At 45.4% G+C, this 20,341-nt stretch overlaps 1 protein-coding gene across 3 annotated transcripts in view; it reads right to left on the minus strand.

Moving 5' to 3' along the window:
* Positions 1-20,341, minus strand: part of dph1 (diphthamide biosynthesis 1) — a 580,960-nt gene that overhangs the window by 251,400 nt on the left and 309,219 nt on the right. For all 3 annotated transcript variants that reach the window (XM_060848151.1, XM_060848150.1, XM_060848149.1), the window contains one exon: positions 6,383-6,504. In XM_060848151.1, coding sequence (XP_060704134.1) covers positions 6,383-6,504 — 122 coding nt within the window. The remainder of the gene's footprint in view (positions 1-6,382; positions 6,505-20,341) is intronic.

Here is a 20,341-nt window from a genome sequence, read left to right on the forward strand (position 1 = left end):
GAATTCTATGCAGTGACTGTAAATTGCAATAACAGAAAGGCATAACCTAACAGCAACCTTGAAGGTAATGAAAAGGCTTGATATGCCTCAAAGAGAGTATTTGGAGGAAAGCAAAGCCATAAATTCAAAGCAGTTATGAATAAATTCAACAAGAGATTTGGGAGTAAGTGGTTAAAATGTTAATTTTATGGGATGTTGGTATCACTGGCAACATTATCATGTGCCGCCCATCTTTAAATTCAGACTATTTCTGAGGGTAGTTAAGATCAAGCACATAGCTGTGGGTCTGGAGTCATGAGGAACAGGACAGGTAAGGATAGTAATGAATCAGATGGGTTTGCACAATCAATGATCACATCATGGTCACTGTTACTTAGACCAGCTTTTCTTTTCAGATGTATTAACTGATTTTAAGGCCCAGTTGGGAATTGAACCAATGTCATTGAGCATCAGCCCAGGCCTCTGGATGACCGGCCTTACCATGACACCACCACCACCCAGGACTCACTACAAATTGAAATCGGTGAAGCGAACAGTGCCAATACACTTAAGGAGAAAGGATGAGGATGGTGTCGACAGGATTTGACAGCACAGGTTGGGAGGAGCTCATTTGGAAATAAACAGGGTAAAATTCTACAGAAAAAGAGTTTGTGCATTGGCTATCTCCACATCGGAAGTGAATGGATTCATTGGAATTCTTTCTAGGGAATAAACAGGATCAGGTCCAGTCCATTGAGATTCCAGACAGAGAGCAGTTCACTGAGATACTATACAAGGAGTGAATGGGTGAGAGTGCTGAGGGGCTTTGGTTCGTTAAGAATCAATGTTCTAATGAGTTTATTGTACATTAACAAGGATGGTGCATTTTCACAAATAACCAGAATCATTCACAGAGAAACTGCGGGTGGTCTCAACAGAAATAGCTGCTCCATTCTTAAGGAACATCAGAATAAGGAGCAGGATCAGGCCATTCAGCTCCTCTAGGCTGCTCTGCTATTTAATTAGACTGTAGTTGACCTTCTATCTCAATACCATTTTCCTGCATTATCCCCTTAGCTCTTGAGGTCTTTGATAAATTTCTATTTATAAATGTCTGTCTTAAACATACTCAATGGCAGAGTCTATACTGCCTTCTGGGGTACAGAATGCTAAAGATTTGCCACCCTCTGATTCACAGAACCATTACAGAATAAGGCCACTCGGTCCAACTTGTTTGCACCAGCCTTGTAAGCACTTTAACTTTGTATCATTCCCCTGTACCCTGTACACGGAATCTGATTGAATAGTTGTCTAATGCCCTCCTGAATGCCTCAATGGAACATGCCTCCACCACTCTTCCAGGCAGTGCACTCCACATCCTAAACACTCACTGAGTGACAAAGTGTTTTCTCCCTTCACATTTGCCTCATTTGCAAAATTGTTTAAAATTGTGCCCAAAATCCCGTTCTAAGTGGGAACAGCTTCTTCGTCCAAATCCCGTGCAGACCCTCAAGAATTTTATCATTTCCATCAAATCTTCTCATGGCTTTCTCCTCTCCTAGGAGAACAATCACCCCTTCTCCAATCGATCCTCATCCCTGGAACCAGGCTCAGAAACCTCTCACGAATTCCCTCCAATAAACTCACATCCTTCCTGTAGTGCGGTGTCCAAAACTGTACACAATGCCCCAGCTACAGTCTAACTCGTGTCTTATACAAGTGCATCGTAACTGCTCTGCCCTTGTACTCTACGACCCTATTTATGAAAATGTGTTGCTGTTTAAAGCAGAGCAGGTTAGGCAGCATCCAAGGAACAGGAAATTCGACGTTTTGGGCCAGAGCCCTTCATCAGGAATTCCTGATGAAGGGCTCTGGCCCAAAACATCGAATTTCCTGTTCCTTGGATGCTGCCTAACCTGCTGTGCTTTAACCAGCAACACATTTTCAGCTGTGATCTCCAGCATCTGCAGACCTCACTTTTTAACCCTATTTATGAAGCTAGAATACTGCGTTAACAGTTCTTTCTACCTGTCCTATCAGCTTTGTGACTTATGTACACAAACATCAGACCTGTCTTGTCCTACACACCATTTAGAATGGTAACATTAAGTTTGTTCTGACACTCCAGGCGCTCTGTACTAAAACCTCACCTAACTCTTCTCCACATTGAACTTCATCTGCCATCTCTCTGCCCACCTGTCATCTCCTTTGGCGTTCTACTCTGTTTTCCTCACAGTTTACAACTTGCCCAAGTTTTGTGTCAAACTCAAATTTTAAAATTGTCCCCTTCTCAACAATATCTACATCACAAAAAGAAAGATTTGATCGACACCTACGGAACTTCATAAAAAAGTTTCCTCCAATCTGAAAATGACTTATTAACTGGATTATCCCACAGTCAGATTTGACAATGACTACTCATTATTGCAGTGTGGCTGGGAGCTGTGTTTTGGAACCTTGTGGAATCACCATTGCAACAGGCCCTGAAGGAATTGTCCAGGAAACTGAAGATTCCACAAGGCTATTCTCCATTCACCCAGAATTCACTGAACATTTCCATTAAAATCAAAAAATTCAGTCAGTTCTGATGAAATTAAATAAATTATTACTTAGGAAATGCTAAATGATAAAATACATAATCCAATTCCTGAATAACAGACCCTAAATATTACTCTCACACCCCTATCTGAACTTCCCCAGACCCTGACACTTACCGGGACTCGATTCCTCCTTCCCCTGCTCCATTTCTGACATCTCCATCTCTCACTCCACTCCTGAGCCCACTTTTCCAGCTGCTGGAATAGCCCTCTTTACCCTGCTCACTGTCACAACTGGAGAACTGCTCCACTTTTCTGAAGAAGCTTTGATTGCAATCTCTTCTCAAAAATGCACAGCTCTCTCCTTTTGTAAGTATTTATACTGCCACCATTCCTTTTCGATCATGATCTATACCTACCCTGAAAGGTTTGTTGTGTGGCACTTTTTGAAGTCCATGCAAGCCTTCCCCTCCCTGCTACCACTTCAGAAAGCTCCAGTCAGTTAGTGAGACTTGATTGTCCCTCAACAAATCCAAGCTGATTCTTCCAAACCAATCCACACAACAACAGCTCCCCTACAGAGTTCCTCTTTCTTACACAATCTCAGGGTCATGGCAGGATTTTACACAATTACGTTAGACTTTTAATGAACCACCAGTAAACAATGAGGTTTTACCAGAAATCCAAAGTCATGGAATGGTTTCTGAACAACATAGTTTGGCCCATTCCAAACATGGCCTGAAAATCCAATTCACGAATACAGAGATGTGAGAATCAAAATGGAGCAAAGATTTCAAGGTCAGGCTGTCTATTCGCTGTCTCCATGATAAAAAGCATGACAAACTGTAACCAAAACTTCAGATCAGTCTGTGCTGAAGATTACAATGGTTGAATAGTCGCTTGATAGGTGAAATACTGAATATTTTTGAAAGCAAAGGCATGTTACCAAAACCTTTCGTCTTGCAATCATCAGGATAACTGCAAGAATGGCAAATTTCAAACGATCATAACAATTTATATCATTGAAGAAAAGAATATCAATCACTCGCAAGCTGATACTAATTGGTTCACGTATTGCCACAGAGAAAACAACAGGAAACAAAGGGCCTCACTAAGCTCCTAGTTAATGCAAAAGGCCCAAGGCTTGATCGTTATTTGTTTGTTTGCAGAGAATAATCACCTGTGAATGAATGTAGGCACTGTTAGCAAGTTTAAATGAATAATTTTATAAGCTAAATTGAATATTTTAAGTTGGTTGTTAGTGCCAATATTAGCACAATCTGATTGTTCATCAAATGCTGACATTTAAAAGTAGATGTTTTGATTTGGGTTTTGCAAGTTCAGTTGAAATGTCCAGCACCATAACATCAGTGATGGGCTCACTGGGCTCCTTTTGTTGTGCAGTTTCTGTGATCTACTGGGTTTGAATGTCACTACCACTGTCTAATCATATGTGAAAAATGCCATGGGGATTAATCTTAAATTACAATTTGGCCATTTTAAATATACTGCCATTGTTGTTTTCAAAAAACTATAACAATTATGAATAAGATCATCTGTTAATTGTTTGCTTTCAAGGTTGAGAAATACAGGTATATTCAGGGAGTGAAGTCTGGGGCAATTCCCCTACACTTGACTGACTTACCCTTATTGTCATTAGACAGCCTTTGAGTATTCATTGGCTAAAGATGGGCCTTCTGCCCTCCTTGGAGGGGACAGCCGATCGTTGGTCAAGGAAACAGTTCTTGACCTAGCAGCACCACCAGAAGCAGTAGCCACCACTGGGACTGCAGCCAGCCCTTGAAGACAACGTGCCAGAAGTTGGGCTAAAGGTCAACTTAGGGTCTCATGGGGGGGCCAAGTCTGGAAACAACAGGGATGTTGGGGCACGTGGTGAATGAAAAGGCTAGGGGACTGGGGATTAACTTGGAGCCAGAGAATGCAGATGGACACAGGGTACTGAAAGAGAAGATACACAACCCCACCCTCTACACCACTGTCCTGTGTTGACACACTCACACCCAATCCCCTCTCCACCACAGGGTACAAATCCAGGAGCAGTGGGAGCTGGCTGCTAAGTAGCCATCAATCGGTGCTGCAATTGGCCCACGAGCTCATAGCTTCTCATCACTACTGAATACAATCGACAGCAGTGAACAAGCATGGTACGCAATTCTGCACCACACCCCTCATCCCACCTTCCCCCAGGGGATGGCTAAGGGGGCGAGAGTCAATCCAGGAGTTCAGGGCCCACCATGGCCACAAAAGAAGTGAAATATATCCAGAACAAAAATCGAGCAGCGCCCCTATAATCACAGAATTGCAGGAGAGTCCCATTCAGTTCACTGATGAATGGATGATTCTTTAGAACTGAGATGGAGAGGAATTACTTCAGCCACAGGACAGTGACTCTGTGGAACTCATTGCCGCATGGGGCTGTGGAGGCCAAGTCATTGAGTGTATTTAAGACAGAGAAAGATAGATTCATAATTGGTAAGTGGATTAAAGATCATGGGGAGAAGTCAGGAGAATGGGGTTGAGAAATGTATAGGCCACGATCGAAAGGCAGAGTGAAATCGATGGACCGAATTCTACTCCTATATCGCACTATCATATGTCCTTTAAAGAAAAGAATCTGCCAACCAAATCAAAAGACTGTCTTTTTCCTACTCTCTGAAGGAAGACAATCAGTTGACACAAAGCTGGGTCACCCTTGTCAAGGGGCATCAGGGTCAGGAAATAAAAAACTGCCAGCCTGGCCAAAAACACTCGCACCCATGAAGAAATAACAAAGCACTGCCAAAGCAGGTGTGTGGTCAACACTGACAAGGATAATGTGACCAACAAAGTGTGGTTTAGCAAAGGGAGGAATCCAAAACTTAATGAATAATGCTCCAGTATCTATTGCCGATACTTTATGTGGCGAGACCAGAAATTGGTCGCACAGATGACAATGCCCAATTAATACTTGCACATCGTCCCAGTGGCGCCTGATATTAATCCTCAGAGACCAACAGCAGAAATAAGTCAAACTCATCGAGTATCAGACAATTAATCAAATGAAATAGCAAACCTTGCAACGTTCGAATTCTGTACTGTGGTACAAGAGCCTCTGCGGGTTATAATTGAAGAGCCAAACACCGTGTAATATTATGCTAACTGACAGCAAGATTAATTATTGTATATTGTATCATTTAATGACCCTCATGCTACTGAGGAGACGTTCAACAGCAGACGCACCGCCCGTTCATTTGATTACATGGGTGTGTTTAACCCTTTCCCCAAAGAAATCCAAGACTAGTTGTTAGCACTATATCACAAAACCTTTTCCACACAGAAATAGGCCATTCAGCCCAACTGGTCTATTCTGTTACAAAAACAGAAATTGCTGGAAAAGCTCAGGAGGTCTGGCAGCATCTGTGATGAGAAATCAGAGTTAACGTTTCAAGTCCAGCGACTCTTCCTCAGAACCTGGTCTGTTCTGGTGCGAGTGCTTCGTTCAAGAAGGCAGCTCAGCAACACCTCCTCCAGAGAAATTAGAGATGGGCAATAAATGCTGGCCTAGCCACACTATCGCAAACAAAAATGAAACATCATCTTAAATCTCCATCAACTGCTTCCAGACTCTCCCTCTGCTAGGAAGAGTGTCTCCCTCTTTACTCCATCCAAACCCTTATCATATTGAGAATCTTGATTAAACCCCTCATTCACCTTCTCACCCAGAAGGTGAGCAATCCTAGCCTCTCCTAGCATTTCCACATAAGAGCTGGAAGAAACCTGAAGGAACTGAAAATTGGCTCCTTGTGAACATTTGCTGTTGGAAGTTGCTGCACACCTGGTACAGAAGCAGCGCAGACAGTACTCACATGATAGCCCTGACGGGCTTCTCAATGTGTGGTGAGGTACATCCCAGAATTTCACCCGGCGACAGCGGCTTATACTGCGGAACACAGACATCGTATTCCGATCGCAGTTCCTGGCTGGTGCACTACAGAAAGAAGGGAGAGAGTCAGGCAGACATTAAAAAGACAGTGGAAGGCAAACAGGATTTGAGAGCTAGTGAGGGATTAGCCATCGAACGAGAGACAAGTTACAGTCAAACCTCATTAGCCCTTTCCTGCTGGGAGTAGCTGAAAATGGGTCATCAATGCCAATTGCCATAATACCCAGGGACTGCTTCCAGCATTGCACTTGTTATTCCCTAAATTTTACAGCTAATTAGGAAGCAATTCTTTATTTTTCTCGTCACCCTTCAGTAACGCCTCACTTAATGATCATTAAAGTGCGAGAGGATTCTTCTTCAATAAAACTGCTGTTGATAGCGATGCAGGGCATTTTTACGATGTCTTTATGTTTAAGGTGCTATCAGCAGACAGGGCTAAAAAAAACTTTAAATTTTCTTTTATTGCCCTTCTCTAATCGCCCTTGAACGGAGTAGCTTGGTCAGGCCATTTCAGGGGATGGTTAAAAGTCAATCACATTGTTGAGTCTGGAATCATATAAAGACTAGAGCAGGTAAAGATGGCAGATTTCCTCCCCTGAAGATTCCTTTCCTAAATTAGGGATGGATTATGATGACGAGTTGAAGATTGCAATGGCAGGTCAGGAGTGTTCGGGTTTCTGAGCCTCTCTGCTCCCGATCGCCAGGGCAGCTGCAGCCTTCTTTCTTTTGTTTTATTTCTTCATTTATGTTTCACATCAAACTTCATCTTAACTTCTTTCTATGGTTGCGGTGGATGAAGGCGGTTATGGTGGGCTGTTGTAGCAGCAGCGGTATGATGGATTCAGTCCGTTCCTCCCCGCTATGGTGACATTGCGATGGTTTCAGCGGTGGTGATTTGGTGGGTCCAGTCCGATCCTCCTCGTTATGGCGACAATGCGATGGTTTCAGTGGTGGTGATTTAGTGGGTCCAGTCCGATCCTCCTCGTTATGGCGACAATGCGGTAGCTTGGTGATGGCAGTCTGCGGGGTCCAGCCCACAAATCCTTGTGGCTGTGATGAGGTGGAGTCATTATTGATTTGGTCCTTGTCATGGCAGCCTCAGTAATGGCTTTGGCAGAGGCGTCCCAGAGTCCCCTCAGAAGCCCAGGCGACATAAAGGGAACATACAAAAGAGCAAAGTATCTTACAGCACAGGAACAGACCCTTCAGCCCTCCAAGCCTGTGCCGATCCAGATCCAGATCCAGATCCAGATCCTCTATCTATTTGGGGGTTGCATGGTGGCTCAGTGGTTAGCACTGCAGTCTCACAGCACCAGGGTCCCAGGTTCAATTCCAGCCTCGGGTGACTGTCTGTGTGGAGTTTGCACATTCTCCATGTGTTTGTGTGGGTTTCCTCCGGGTGCTCCAGTTTCCTCCCACAGTCCAAAGATGTGCAGATCAGGTGAATTAGCCATGCTAAATTGTCCATAGTGTTACGTGTATTAGTCAGAGGGAAATGGGCCTGGGTGGGTTACTCTTCAGAGGGTCGGTGTGGACTGGTTGGGCTGAATGGCCTGTTTCCACACTGTAGGGAATCTAATCTAAACCTGCCACCTATTTTCTAAGGATCTGTATCCCTCTGCTCCCTGCCCATTCATGTATCTGTCTAGATACATCTTAAATGATGCTATCATTCCCGCCCCTACCACCTCCATTGGTAACTCATTCCAGGCACCCTACACTATCTGCATGAAGAACTTTCCACATATATCTCCCCTGAATTTTTCCCCTCTCACTTTGAACTCATGACCCCTAGTAATTGAGTCCCACACTCTGGGAAAAAGTTTCTTGCTGTCCACCCTGTCTATACCTCCCATGATTTTGCAAGCTTCAATCAGGTCCCCCCTCAACTACCTTCTTTCCAATTAAAATAATCATAATCTACTCATCCTCTCTTCATAGGTAGCACCCTCCATACCAGGCAACATCCTGGTGAACCTCCTCTGCAAACTCTCCAAAGCATCCACATCCTTTGGATAATGTGGCGACCAGAAATGTACGCAGTATTCGAAATGTGGCCCAACCAAAGGCCTATACAACTGCAACATGACCCGCCAACTCTTGTACTGGATAACCTGTCCAATGAAGGAAAGCGTGCCGTATGCCTTCTTGACCATTCTACTGACGTACGATGCCACATTCAGGGAACAATGGACCTGAACACCCAGATCTCTCTCTACATCAATTTTCTCCAGGACGTTTCCATTTACTGTGTAGTTCACTCTTGAATTGCATCTTCCAAAATGCATCACCTCGCATTTGCCCAGATTGAACTCCACCTGCCATTTTTCTGTCAAACTCTCCAATCTATCTATATTCTGCTGTATTCTCTGACAGTCCCCTTCATGATCTGCTACGCCTTAGTGTTTTAGTGTCATCTGCAAACTTATTAATGAGACAACCTATACCTTCCTCCAAATTGTTTATATATATCACAAACAATTGGGATCCCAGCACGGATCCCTGCGGGACACCACTAGTCACAGGTCTCCATTTTGAGAAGTTCCCTTCCACTTCGACTCTCTGTCTCCTGTTGCCCAGCCAGTTCTCTATCCCTCTAGCTAGAACACCTTGGACCTCATGCAACTTCACCTTCTTCATCAGCCTACCATGGGGAACTTTATCAAATGCCTTACTAAAGTCCATGTATATAACATCTACATCCCTTCCCTCATCAATCAACGTTGTCACCTCTTCAAAGAATTCTATTAGGTTTGTAAAACATGACCTTCCCTGCACAAAACTATACTGCCTAACACCGATAAGCCCATTTTCTTCTAAATGGGTATATATCCTATATCCCTTAGCATCTTCTCCAGTAGCTTCCCTACCATTGACGTCAGGTTCACAGGTCTGTAATTACCTGGATTATCCCTGCTACCCTTCTTAAACAAGGGGACAACATCAGCAATTCTCCAGTCCTCTGGGACATCCCCCGTGTTCAAGGATACTTCAAAGATATCTGTTAAAGCCCCAGCTATGTCCTCTCTCGCTTCCCACAATAACTTGGGATAGGTCCTATCCAGACCTGGCGACTTGTCCACCTTAATGCCTTTTAGAATACACAACACTTCCTCCCTCCTTATGCCGCCTTGACCTACAGTAATTAAGGATCTATCCCTTACCTCAACATCGGCCACGTCTCTCTCCTCGGTGAATACCAATGCAAAGTAATAGTTAAGAATCTCGCTCATTTTCTCTGACTCCATGCACACCTTTTCTCCTTTGTCCTTGAGTGGGCCAACCCTTTCCCTCCTTACCCTCTTGTTCATTGTTTGTGAATAAAAGGCTTTGGGGTTTTCCTTAACCCTGCTCGCTAAGGATATCTCATGACCTCTTTTTAGCCCTTTTAATTCCTCGTTTCAGATTGATCCTACATTCCTGACATTCTTCCAAAGCTTTGTTTGTCTTTACTCGCCTAGACCTTAGTCTTTGCTAGTCTCACAATTTCACCTGTCATCCATGGTTCCCAAATTTTGCCATTTCTATCCCTCATTTTCACAAAAACATACCTCTTCTGAACTCTAATCAACCTCTCTTTCAAAGCCTCCCACATATCGAATGCGGATTTCCCTTGATACAGCTGTTCCCAATCTACATTCCCCAGCTCCTGCTGAATTTTGGAATAGTTGGCTTTCTGATTAACTTTGTCTTAATTATTTCTTTACATATTTTCTGTAATTAAAATGATGCCAGAGAATGGACACTTATACACTTTCCACTACATTTTCCTAAATACAAGTGACATTAAAATACTATTCTATTTTAATCTATGATAGTTTCAAAGTCACAATTCTGAGTTAGTTTTCAATTTGAAAGGGGGACAAGGGACAATATATGGTTTCTAATAATCATAAGTACACACTTACAGGCAGTAAATGTAAATATGTTATATGATTGGATATTATAATCATGCCTACTAGCCTGAAATGTAGACAATATGAACACAGATGGATAGAGATATTGGTGAATAAATGTGTAACCTTTCGATTGAAGACTTGTTATCTCTAGAAATAGCAAAAAAAGTTATTTTATTCTAAGGTTTGCATAAATGAATAAATATTTAAATAAATAAACCTGAGTCTCATCTGAAAAAGGGGATTAAGGGGTTAAATTCAGGCTTTCAAATTCCTGACTGTATTAACCAAATTTAAATTCCACTAGCTGCAATGATGGTGACTCATGACCCCAAAACATTAACTGTTGTATGCACATTAAATCAACTACTGGCTGGAGCAGGGAGGCAATGCAAACCTGTGGCCCGTGGGAAAACAGTGTGCTTGGATCATTTCAATGGCCTGGTAAGGTTGGAGATGGTAATGGTTCTGGAACGGTCAGTATTAGAGATTGCATTAGACTTCCATCAATTTCACATAATCTTAGCTGAATATCCTGTGTCCTGCTCAAGATTCTAATGGGGTCAGACTCTGGCCCTGACTCAGTCTCTTTTGGGAGAAAGTGAGGACTGCAGATGCTGGAGATCAGAGCTGAAAATGTGTTGCTGGAAAAGCACAGCAGGTCAGGCAGCATCCAAGAAGAAGGAGAATCGATGTTTCGGGCATGAGCCTGAAGAAGGGCTCATGCCCGAAATGTCGATTCTCCTTCTCCTTGGATGCTGCCTGACCTGCTGCGCTTTTCCAGCAACGCATTTTCAGCTCAGTCTCTTTTGGGTTTATTTTTAAGAGTCAACCACATTGCTATGGATCTGGAGTCACAGGTTGGCCAGATTGGGTAAGGACTGCAGAAACTCTTCTTGGAACTACACTGGTGAACCTGATAGGTCTTTACAACAACTGACATAACAGCATAAGAAATAGGAGTGGTAATAGGCCATTCAGCCCCTCAAGCCTGCCCCACCATTCTATAAGATTATGGGTGATCTGCTTCAGGCCTCTTCTTTCATGCTAGCTTGTCATAGCTGTAACTCCCCAATATTTCAGAAATCTATTTCCTTTTTCACTACTTTCAGTGATTTAATCTGCATTACCACCCTAGGTAGAGAATTCCAGACATTTACTACTCTCAGGGAGAAGAAATTCCTTCATATCTCAGTTTTAAATGAGTGTTCCCTTATTCTGCAACTATGTCCCCTAGTTGGGACACACCCTCACTAGTGGAAACATCCCCTCAACATCTACCCTGTCAGTCCTCTCAAAATTTTGTTTCAATCAGATCATCCTCGTTCTCCTAGTCCCTAATCTGTTTCGCTGCTCTTGATAAGTGAATCCCTTCATCCCAGGAGTCAGCCGAGTGAATCTTGATCTGCCCCCAATACTAGTGCATCTTTCCTTAAATGCAGGGACCAAAAGTGTACAAAGCACATCAGGTATAGCATCACTAACACAGTTGTTACAAACCTTCCCTGTTTTTAAAACTCCATCCCCTCACAATAAAGGCCAAAATTTCAGTTGCCTGCTGAACTGCTTGTTGCATCCACATGTTAACTTTTTGTGTTCTATTCACAAGAACACTCAGATCCCAGTGTTCTGCACCTTTTTTTGGAGTCTTTTTCAATTTACATAATAGTTTGCCTTTTGATTCTTCCTGCCTTACACTTTCCTTCATTTTAAACTCCATCTCCTAAGTTTTTGCCCACTCACTCAATTTACCGACATCCCATTGTTGTGACCTCAACACAACATGCCCTTTGCCACCCACTTCTGTTTCATCAGAAAATGTGGATACATTATATTCTGCCCCCACCTCCAAGTCACAGATAGTAAATAATTGAGTCCCCACCAATGACCGTTGTGGCATTCTACTGGTTACATCTTTCCAACCTGAGAAAAATCAAATTAATCCTGACTCTCTGTTTTCTGTGTGTGAACCAATCCTCAGTACAGGCCAGAACATTGCTGCCAAACTGGGAGGAGTGTGCAGTAGGTCAGCATCATTGTGAAGCAGACCAGGAAAGTGAAGCTGTATGAAAAAGGCAGCAGTGGTGTGAGATAAAAACCAGGGAGCTCTTTCAAACTGTTTTTACCTGTCACAAACTAAGTGTGATAATACAGGTAAACAGATACACGTAGGTATCTCTTCTGTATCTCTTTCGATTGGCTGAATGGCTTAGATAGGAGGTATTATTATAGCTGAAGTGTATAGTTAAGAAATTCACTTTTAAAATACTTAACATCAAAATGAATTAATAAAACAGAACAGAGTTGGGTGGGCAATGATGTATTGCAGCTAAAGTCTGTGGGAGCTAATAGCAGCATGTGTGATCCACAGTGACCTGCCATGTCTTGCAGCAAGTGCTGGCTGCTCAAAGAACGTTTGGCTCTGAGTTGATGAACTGGTCTCCGAGCTGTGGACACTGCAACGCATCAAGGAGATGGAGAGATACCTGGGCACTGTGTTTCTGCAGGTAGTCACACACACCCTTTAGTGTAATTACATCAAATGTGATCCATGGTCAGGGACAGGAGGGTGAGATTGTGTGTGAGGCAGGTCCAGAATTTAGCCGAAGAGGAACTTCAGCCACATCCCTTGCCTAAGAGGGACGAGAATCTTGCTTACGAATGAGGACATAGGTGGCAGGGTGGATAAGCAAATTCACTGAAGCACTTGATACTGAGTGCGTTCCAGCGGGCAGAGAGAAATGTCGTAGTGACAGGGAATAGTGTAGCTATGGAAATTGATTCTGTTCTCTGCAGCAAAGACAGAGTCCTACAGGCTGCGTTACCTACCTGGTGCCAGAGTTAAGGACACTACTTCTGGGCTGGAGTGGAATTTGAATGGAGGAGAAGGATCCAGTTATTGTGGTACACGTAGGTACCAATGACAAAGGTAGGGCTAGAAAAGAGATTCTGTTGAGGGATTAAGAGCAGGTCAGAGCTAAATAAAAAGGCAGAACCACAAAATTAAGTTGTGCTGGATGATTATCTGAGCCACATGCAAATTGGCATATGATTTTAGATTTTTAGATTCACTACAGTATGGAATCAGGTCCTTTGGCCCAACAAGTACACAATGACCCTTCGAAAAGTAACCCACCTACACCCGTTCCTCTACCCTGTATTTACTGCTAATTAATGCACCTAACATTATGGGCAATTTAGCATGGCCAATTCACCTAACCTGCACATCTTTGGAGTGTGGGAGGTAACCGAAACTCGTGGAGGAAACCCATGCAGACACAGGGAGAATGTGCAAACTCCACATAGACAGTTGCCCAAGCAGGAATTGAACCCGGGTCCCTGGCGCTGTGAGGCAGCGGAGCTAACCACTGAGCCATTGTGCTACCCAAATAGGATTGGAGAGATGAACGCTTGGGTCAAAAATTGGTGTGGGATAAATTGGGTCTGAATCAAGGGACACTTGGCACTAGTTCTGAGGAGCCGTAGAAAATGGAGCAGGAGTAGGCCATTCGGCCCTTCAAGCTTGCTCCGCCATTCAACATGACCATCCAACCCAGCTTCCTATTGGCACTTTCTCCCCATACCCTTTGATCTTTGTAGCCCTAAGAACTATATCTAACTCCTTCTTGAACAGACTCAATGTTTTAGCCTCAACTGTTTTCTGCAGCGGAAAATTCCACAGGCTCCCCATTCTCTGGATGAAGGAATACCTCCCAATTTCCTCCCCTAAATGATCTACCCCTTCTCCTTAGACTGTAACCTCTGGTTCTGGACTTTTCCATACTTAGTAAAACCCTTCCTGTATTAACCTGTCTAGTCCTATTAGAATTTTATATGTTTCAATGAGATTCCCCATATTCTTTGAAAGACTAGTGAACATAAACCGAACTGATCCAGTCTTCCTTCATACATCAGTCCTGCCAACCCAGGAATCAGTGTGGAAAACCTTCAATACACTCCCGCCATTGCCAGAACACCCTTCCTTGGATAAGGAAATTACAACTATACACAATATTCCAGGTGTGGTTTCACCAAGGCCTGTACAATTGCAGCAAGACATTCCCTGCTCCTGTACTCTGTTATGGACGAGGCCAGACCACTCAAACCATTCCTGAGCAAGCTACCCAGACCATAACTTTGCAATTGTTTCGGTAAGTATACAGTGAAAATTAACTGGAGTAAGCTAGAGACGTTGGCTACTAGGTTTACAAACAGACAGAAATTTATTCACAACATTACACAATGAAACATAAAGAACAGAATAAAGAATCCCTACAGAACTCAGTCTATCTAAACTAGAGCTCAAAAATGTGTTCCTGGAAAAGCGCAGCAGGTCAGGCAGCATCAAAGGAACAGGAGAATTGACGTTTCGGGCATAAGCTCTTCTTTGATGCTGCCTGACCTGCTGCGCTTTTCCAGCAACACATTTTTAAGCTCTGATCTCCAGCATCTGCAATCCTCACTTTCTCCTATCTAAACTAGACCTAATTATGCTGTTCCGAATACACACAACAGTCCCAATAAGTAAACCCTTTTGAAGAACAGTATAAAAAATGGAACAGATGCTTACAGGTTGAAGTTAGAAGGGCAGTAAGAAAAAAAAGCCTGTTCACACAGTCCACTGCTGAACTTCCCAACTCTCTCTGGACTGTATTAAACTGCTCAGCTAGAGAGCTGACCACTTCCCTTTCATTCTACAGGTCACTTCTAAAGCCTGACCACTTTGGCCTGAAGTCTTATCTGTTTACATATAAACAATAGACCTCTCAAAATCTTTTTTATCTCTGTACCAACCAGACTGACTGGAACCCAGCCAGGTTTATTACCCCTCTGAAAAAAATCAAGGACGGAGTCTCCTTGAGCCAAGGAACAGCTTTTAGAAAAATAAAGGACTAGCTTTGTGACAATTCAAATCCTCTCGCTATGAAGGCCAACATCCCATTTGATTTCATCACCATCGGGATCTCCAACATCTGCAGTCCTCACCTTCTCCTTGCTGTACCTCCAGGCTGAACTTGAGAGTTGGTCGTTGACCATCATTTTTTCTTAGCTCCATTCAGAAATTGAAAGCCCCCTCCCCTGAATCATTTATCCAGTCACGTGACCACTCTCTCATTCTTCCTGTTTCTATACTCAGCAGCTTGTGGGACTAAGAGTGATCCTGAGGTTTCTCCTTGAGAGACCTACATTTCAGTCTCCCACCTAGCTCTCGAATTTTTACTTTCAGGATCTCATCCCTGTTTCTACCTATACCTTTGCTATCAACATGGGCCACAATCCTTCTTTACCCAGCCTCAAAGAACTGTCCTGCTATCACTCTGTGCCTGTAGACCTGGAAGGTAACATACTGGAGCCGTGTCTATAGCCTCAGAAATGCCTGTCCCTGCCCGTTTGCACATCTACTGAATCATTGTGCTGGGTATGGGGGTGCCTGTGATGGGTGTGGGTGTGTCTGTGCTGGGTGTGTGGGGGTGTCTGTGCTGGGTATGGGGGTGTCTGTGCTGGGTATGGGGGTGCCTGTGCTGGGTGTGCAGGTGCCTGTACTGGCTGTGGGTGTGTCTGTGCTGGGTGTGCAGGTGCCTGTACTGGCTGTGGGTGTGTCTGTGCTGGGTATGGGGGTGCCTGTGCTGGGTGTGGGTGTGTCTGTGCTGGGTGTGTGGGGGTGTCTGTGCTGGGTATGGGTGTGTCTGTGCTGGGTTTGGGGGTGCCTGTGCTGGGTATGGGGGTGCCTGTGCTGGGTATGGGGGTGCCTGTGCTGGGTATGGGGGTGCCTGTGCTGGGTGTGGAGGTGCCTGTGCTGGGTGTGGAGGTGCCTATGTTGGGTGTGCAGGTGCCTGTGCTGGGTGTGCAGGTGCCTGTGCTGGGTGTGCAGGTGCCTGTGTTGGTGTGGGGGTGCCTGTGTTGGTGTGGGGGTGCCTGTGCTGGGTGTGGGGGGGTGCAGATATCTGTGCTGCATGTGGTGGGGGTGCAGGTGTCTGTGCTGGGTGTGGAAGTGTCTGTGTTGGGTGTGGGGGTGTCAGTGCGGGGTGTTGAGGTGTGGGTGTGCCTGTGCTGGATGTGGAGGTGTGGGGGTGTCTGTGCTGGGTGTGTTGGGGTGTCTGCGCTGGGTGTGGGGGAGTACATGCTGGGTGTTGGGTTGTGGGGTGTCTGTGCTGGGTGTGGGGGTATTGGGATGTTTGCTGTGTATGGGGGTGTTGGGGTGTCTGTGCTGGGTGTGGGGGTATTGAGATGTCTGCTGTGTATGGGGGTGTTGGGGTGTCTGTGCTGGGTGTGGGGGGGTGTCTGTGCTGGGTATGGGGGTGCCTGTGCTGGGTGTGCAGGTGCCTGTACTGGCTGTGGGTGTGTCTGTGCTGGGTGTGCAGGTGCCTGTACTGGCTGTGGGTGTGTCTGTGCTGGGTATGGGGGTGCCTGTGCTGGGTGTGGGTGTGTCTGTGCTGGGTGTGTGGGGGTGTCTGTGCTGGGTATGGGGGTGCCTGTGCTGGGTATGGGGGTGCCTGTGCTGGGTATGGGGGTGCCTGTGCTGGGTATGGGGGTGCCTGTGCTGGGTGTGGGGGTGCCTATGTTGGGTGTGCAGGTGCCTGTGCTGGGTGTGCAGGTGCCTGTGCTGGGTGTGCAGGTGCCTGTGTTGGTGTGGGGGTGCCTGTGTTGGTGTGGGGGTGCCTGTGCTGGGTGTGGGGGGGTGCAGATATCTGTGCTGCATGTGGTGGGGGTGCAGGTGTCTGTGCTGGGTGTGGAAGTGTCTGTGTTGGGTGTGGGGGTGTCAGTGCGGGGTGTTGAGGTGTGGGTGTGCCTGTGCTGGATGTGGAGGTGTGGGGGTGTCTGTGCTGGGTGTGTTGGGGTGTCTGCGCTGGGTGTGGGGGAGTACATGCTGGGTGTTGGGTTGTGGGGTGTCTGTGCTGGGTGTGGGGGTATTGGGATGTTTGCTGTGTATGGGGGTGTTGGGGTGTCTGTGCTGGGTGTGGGGGTATTGAGATGTCTGCTGTGTATGGGGGTGTTGGGGTGTCTGTGCTGGGTGTGGGAGTGTTGCAGTGTCTGTGCTGGGTGTGGGTGTGTCTGTGCTGGGTGTGGGTGTGTTCTGGTGTCTGTGCTGGGTGTTGGGGTGTCTGTGCTGGGTGTTGGGGTGTCTGTGCTGGGTGTGGGTGTGTGGGGGTGTCTGTGCTGGGTGTGTGGGGGTGTGGATGTGTGGGGGTGTCTGTGCTGGGTGTGTGGGGTGTCTGTGCTGGGTGTGTGGGGTGTCTGTGCTGGGTGTGTGGCTGTGCCTGTGTGGCAGCATGAGGGCATACCCACCAGGTTGTTTACAGCTGGCTGTGATTGAGGACACAATCAGATTTGCTCTTTCGTTCTGATGAAAGAACACTGATTTGAAATGTTTACCTCATTCCTCTTTGTCCAGGTGCTGCACGATGATCTGAGGTTTATCTTTTTCAGCATCCACACTATCTTGGTAACTATTTCCGTGAACAGTCTCCCACTCCTTTCTGCAAAGGGCTCCATACCCACTGTGCTCAGAGAAACGGAGAGTTGCTTCCTCTTCCTTACGCCTGCCCACTAACACTGAGACCACCACATTCAGAGGAGAATGGATTGTGGGGGTGATAGGAACAGAAATGAACCTGCACCCACCAACCTCTCTCTAAACCTCTCTGCTCACAGCAATCATTCTGTCTGATAATCTGGGAGCTACCTTTCATCAGGGAATAACGTCCAAATTATCACCTGTCAAATGATGTGCAGGGATAATGGACTTCATCAAGTTTGGAGTCAGAAAGCTGATAAATGCCCCAAATCACCAGAAGAGCTTCGAGAAATATTCATTCATCTCTCCCACTTTCCATTCAATAAGGTCAGCTGAAAGCAGTCAAGGCAATCTATCAGGATGTCATTCTGTGAAGTGTTGGACTCAGGTAAAAAAGCTGCATCAAATAACATAGCTGACGTCGTCTTGTCAGACTGCCACTGCAAGTTTACACAGGAGTTCAGGAGCGAGGGGAATGAGAATTGATCACCTTTATTGCACATCGCACTGCCACACTGCCACTTCTTTCTCATCAAAGGGAGGGGCTTCCGCTGCTAACTATTCTGAAAGCAGATTGAAGCCTGGATTTATCAACTGGCCTGCAATGTATTCCAGAGTGTGAACACTTTATTGGCTGCCCAGTTTTGCCTGATGGAAACACTGTTGAAAAGTGAGTGGGAATAAGTAGGAGGAACAAGAGAGAGAAAAAAGCAACAACTGTCAAAGAAGCTGAACAGGGCAGATTCCATTCTCCATGACTGAAAAAGACCATGAGGGAACCCGATAGAGATCTTAATACAGTACAGTGAGGGTTGACAGGGCTGATGTAGAGAAGGTAGTTCCAGTCATGGGAGTGGATCAAAACTACAGGCCTTCAGTGTAAGGCAGTCTAATAAATCAAAGGAAGAATTCAGGAGAAACTCATTTACCTAGAGAATCATGAAAATGCAGAACTTGCTATCACAAGGCATGGTTATGGATTATTAACTAAGCAGTAGTTAAGGAAAAGCTAGATAAACAACCAAGTGAGAACAGTACAGGATATGCTGATTGGTTGAAATGTATTGTCTAATTGAGAGTGCCAGGCCCATCCCTAATTGCCCCTGAGAAGCTGGTGGTGAGATGCCTTCTTTTACCCACAACGTGGAACCTGTCCTGAAATGTTGGTGATGGATGGAGGACCATAGGAGCATGCAGTGGATAAACATATGGATGATAGTGAAATAGTGTAGGTTAGATGGGCTTCAGATTGGTTTCACAGGCTGGAACAACATTGAGGGCCGAAGGGCCTGTACTGCGCTGTAATATTCTATGTTCTATGCAGTAGGCTGGAAGTACCAGGTAGGCGCTGTGCCCCTCATGGTGGGGATTATGGCTGTCTGGCTTCTACCTGGAGGGTGGGAGAATGGGAAGCTCCACATCAGTAAGGCCAATGACTTAATAGCGATGTTGACTCATGATAATGGCCCTCTCACTGCTCACTGGTGAGAATCCCATCTCACTGCTCCACCCTCGGCTGGAGAATGGGGCATTTTGTTATCAATGTGAGGAAGCTCCTTGCTGGCCACATCAGCTGGTTTTCCCAACTTTCTCACCACTGCTCAGCGACAGGGAAGATTCTGCCCAGTGACTGGAAACAGCTGGCCCAGTATCAGGAGACTTCTAAAACGTACTGTGTAGAATTCAGCGAGAGGAATATCCTGCCTTTAAACCGCTCCTTCATCATTGCAAAACACCCAAAGCCCTTCAATGAATCTTAACAGACATGTTATTAGCCAAGTAAGACAGGGAGGGGAAGGGGTAAAGGACCAAAATCCTGATTAAAGAGTTGGATTGTAATGAAGCCCTAAAGGAAGCCGAGGAGATGGAGGTGGTGGAAAGTTGGAAGGGGTTTGGGTGGGAATTCCAAAGTGTGGGCCCCGAGACATCGGAAAGCAGAACTGCTGGCAATGGAGTGTGGCAGGAGGGAATGTAACAGAGGCAAGGGTTTTCTTCTTCATTCACAGGATGAGGACTTTGCTGGCGAGGCCTGCATTTACATGGCAGGGAAGGACAGCCCTTTACTTCCCAAAAGGACATTCATCAACCAGATGCATTTTTCCCGACAATCGACAATGGATTTATAATTGTCATCAGAATCATATTTCCAGATTTTTACTGAATGTAAATTCCACCATCTGCCATGACAGGATTCGATTAACAGTTCAGTGATAATACCATTAGGCCAGCACCTCCCCTGATTTGGGTATATGTAAACAATTCAACCATTTAATTCTAACTCTATTCCACCCCTCCTGGTTCTATAACCATTACGATCTTTGCCAAACTAAAATCAAGCAAAAGTGCGGCATAGTGGCTCAGTGGTTAGCACTGCCGCCTCACAGCACCAGGGTCCCAGGTTCAATTCCAGCCTCGGGCAACTATCTGTGTGCACATTCTCCTGGTGTCTGTGTGGGTTTCCTCCCACAGT

This window comes from Hemiscyllium ocellatum, chromosome 31 (genome assembly GCF_020745735.1).
Source record: "Hemiscyllium ocellatum isolate sHemOce1 chromosome 31, sHemOce1.pat.X.cur, whole genome shotgun sequence".
Taxonomy (NCBI): Eukaryota; Metazoa; Chordata; class Chondrichthyes; order Orectolobiformes; family Hemiscylliidae; genus Hemiscyllium; species Hemiscyllium ocellatum.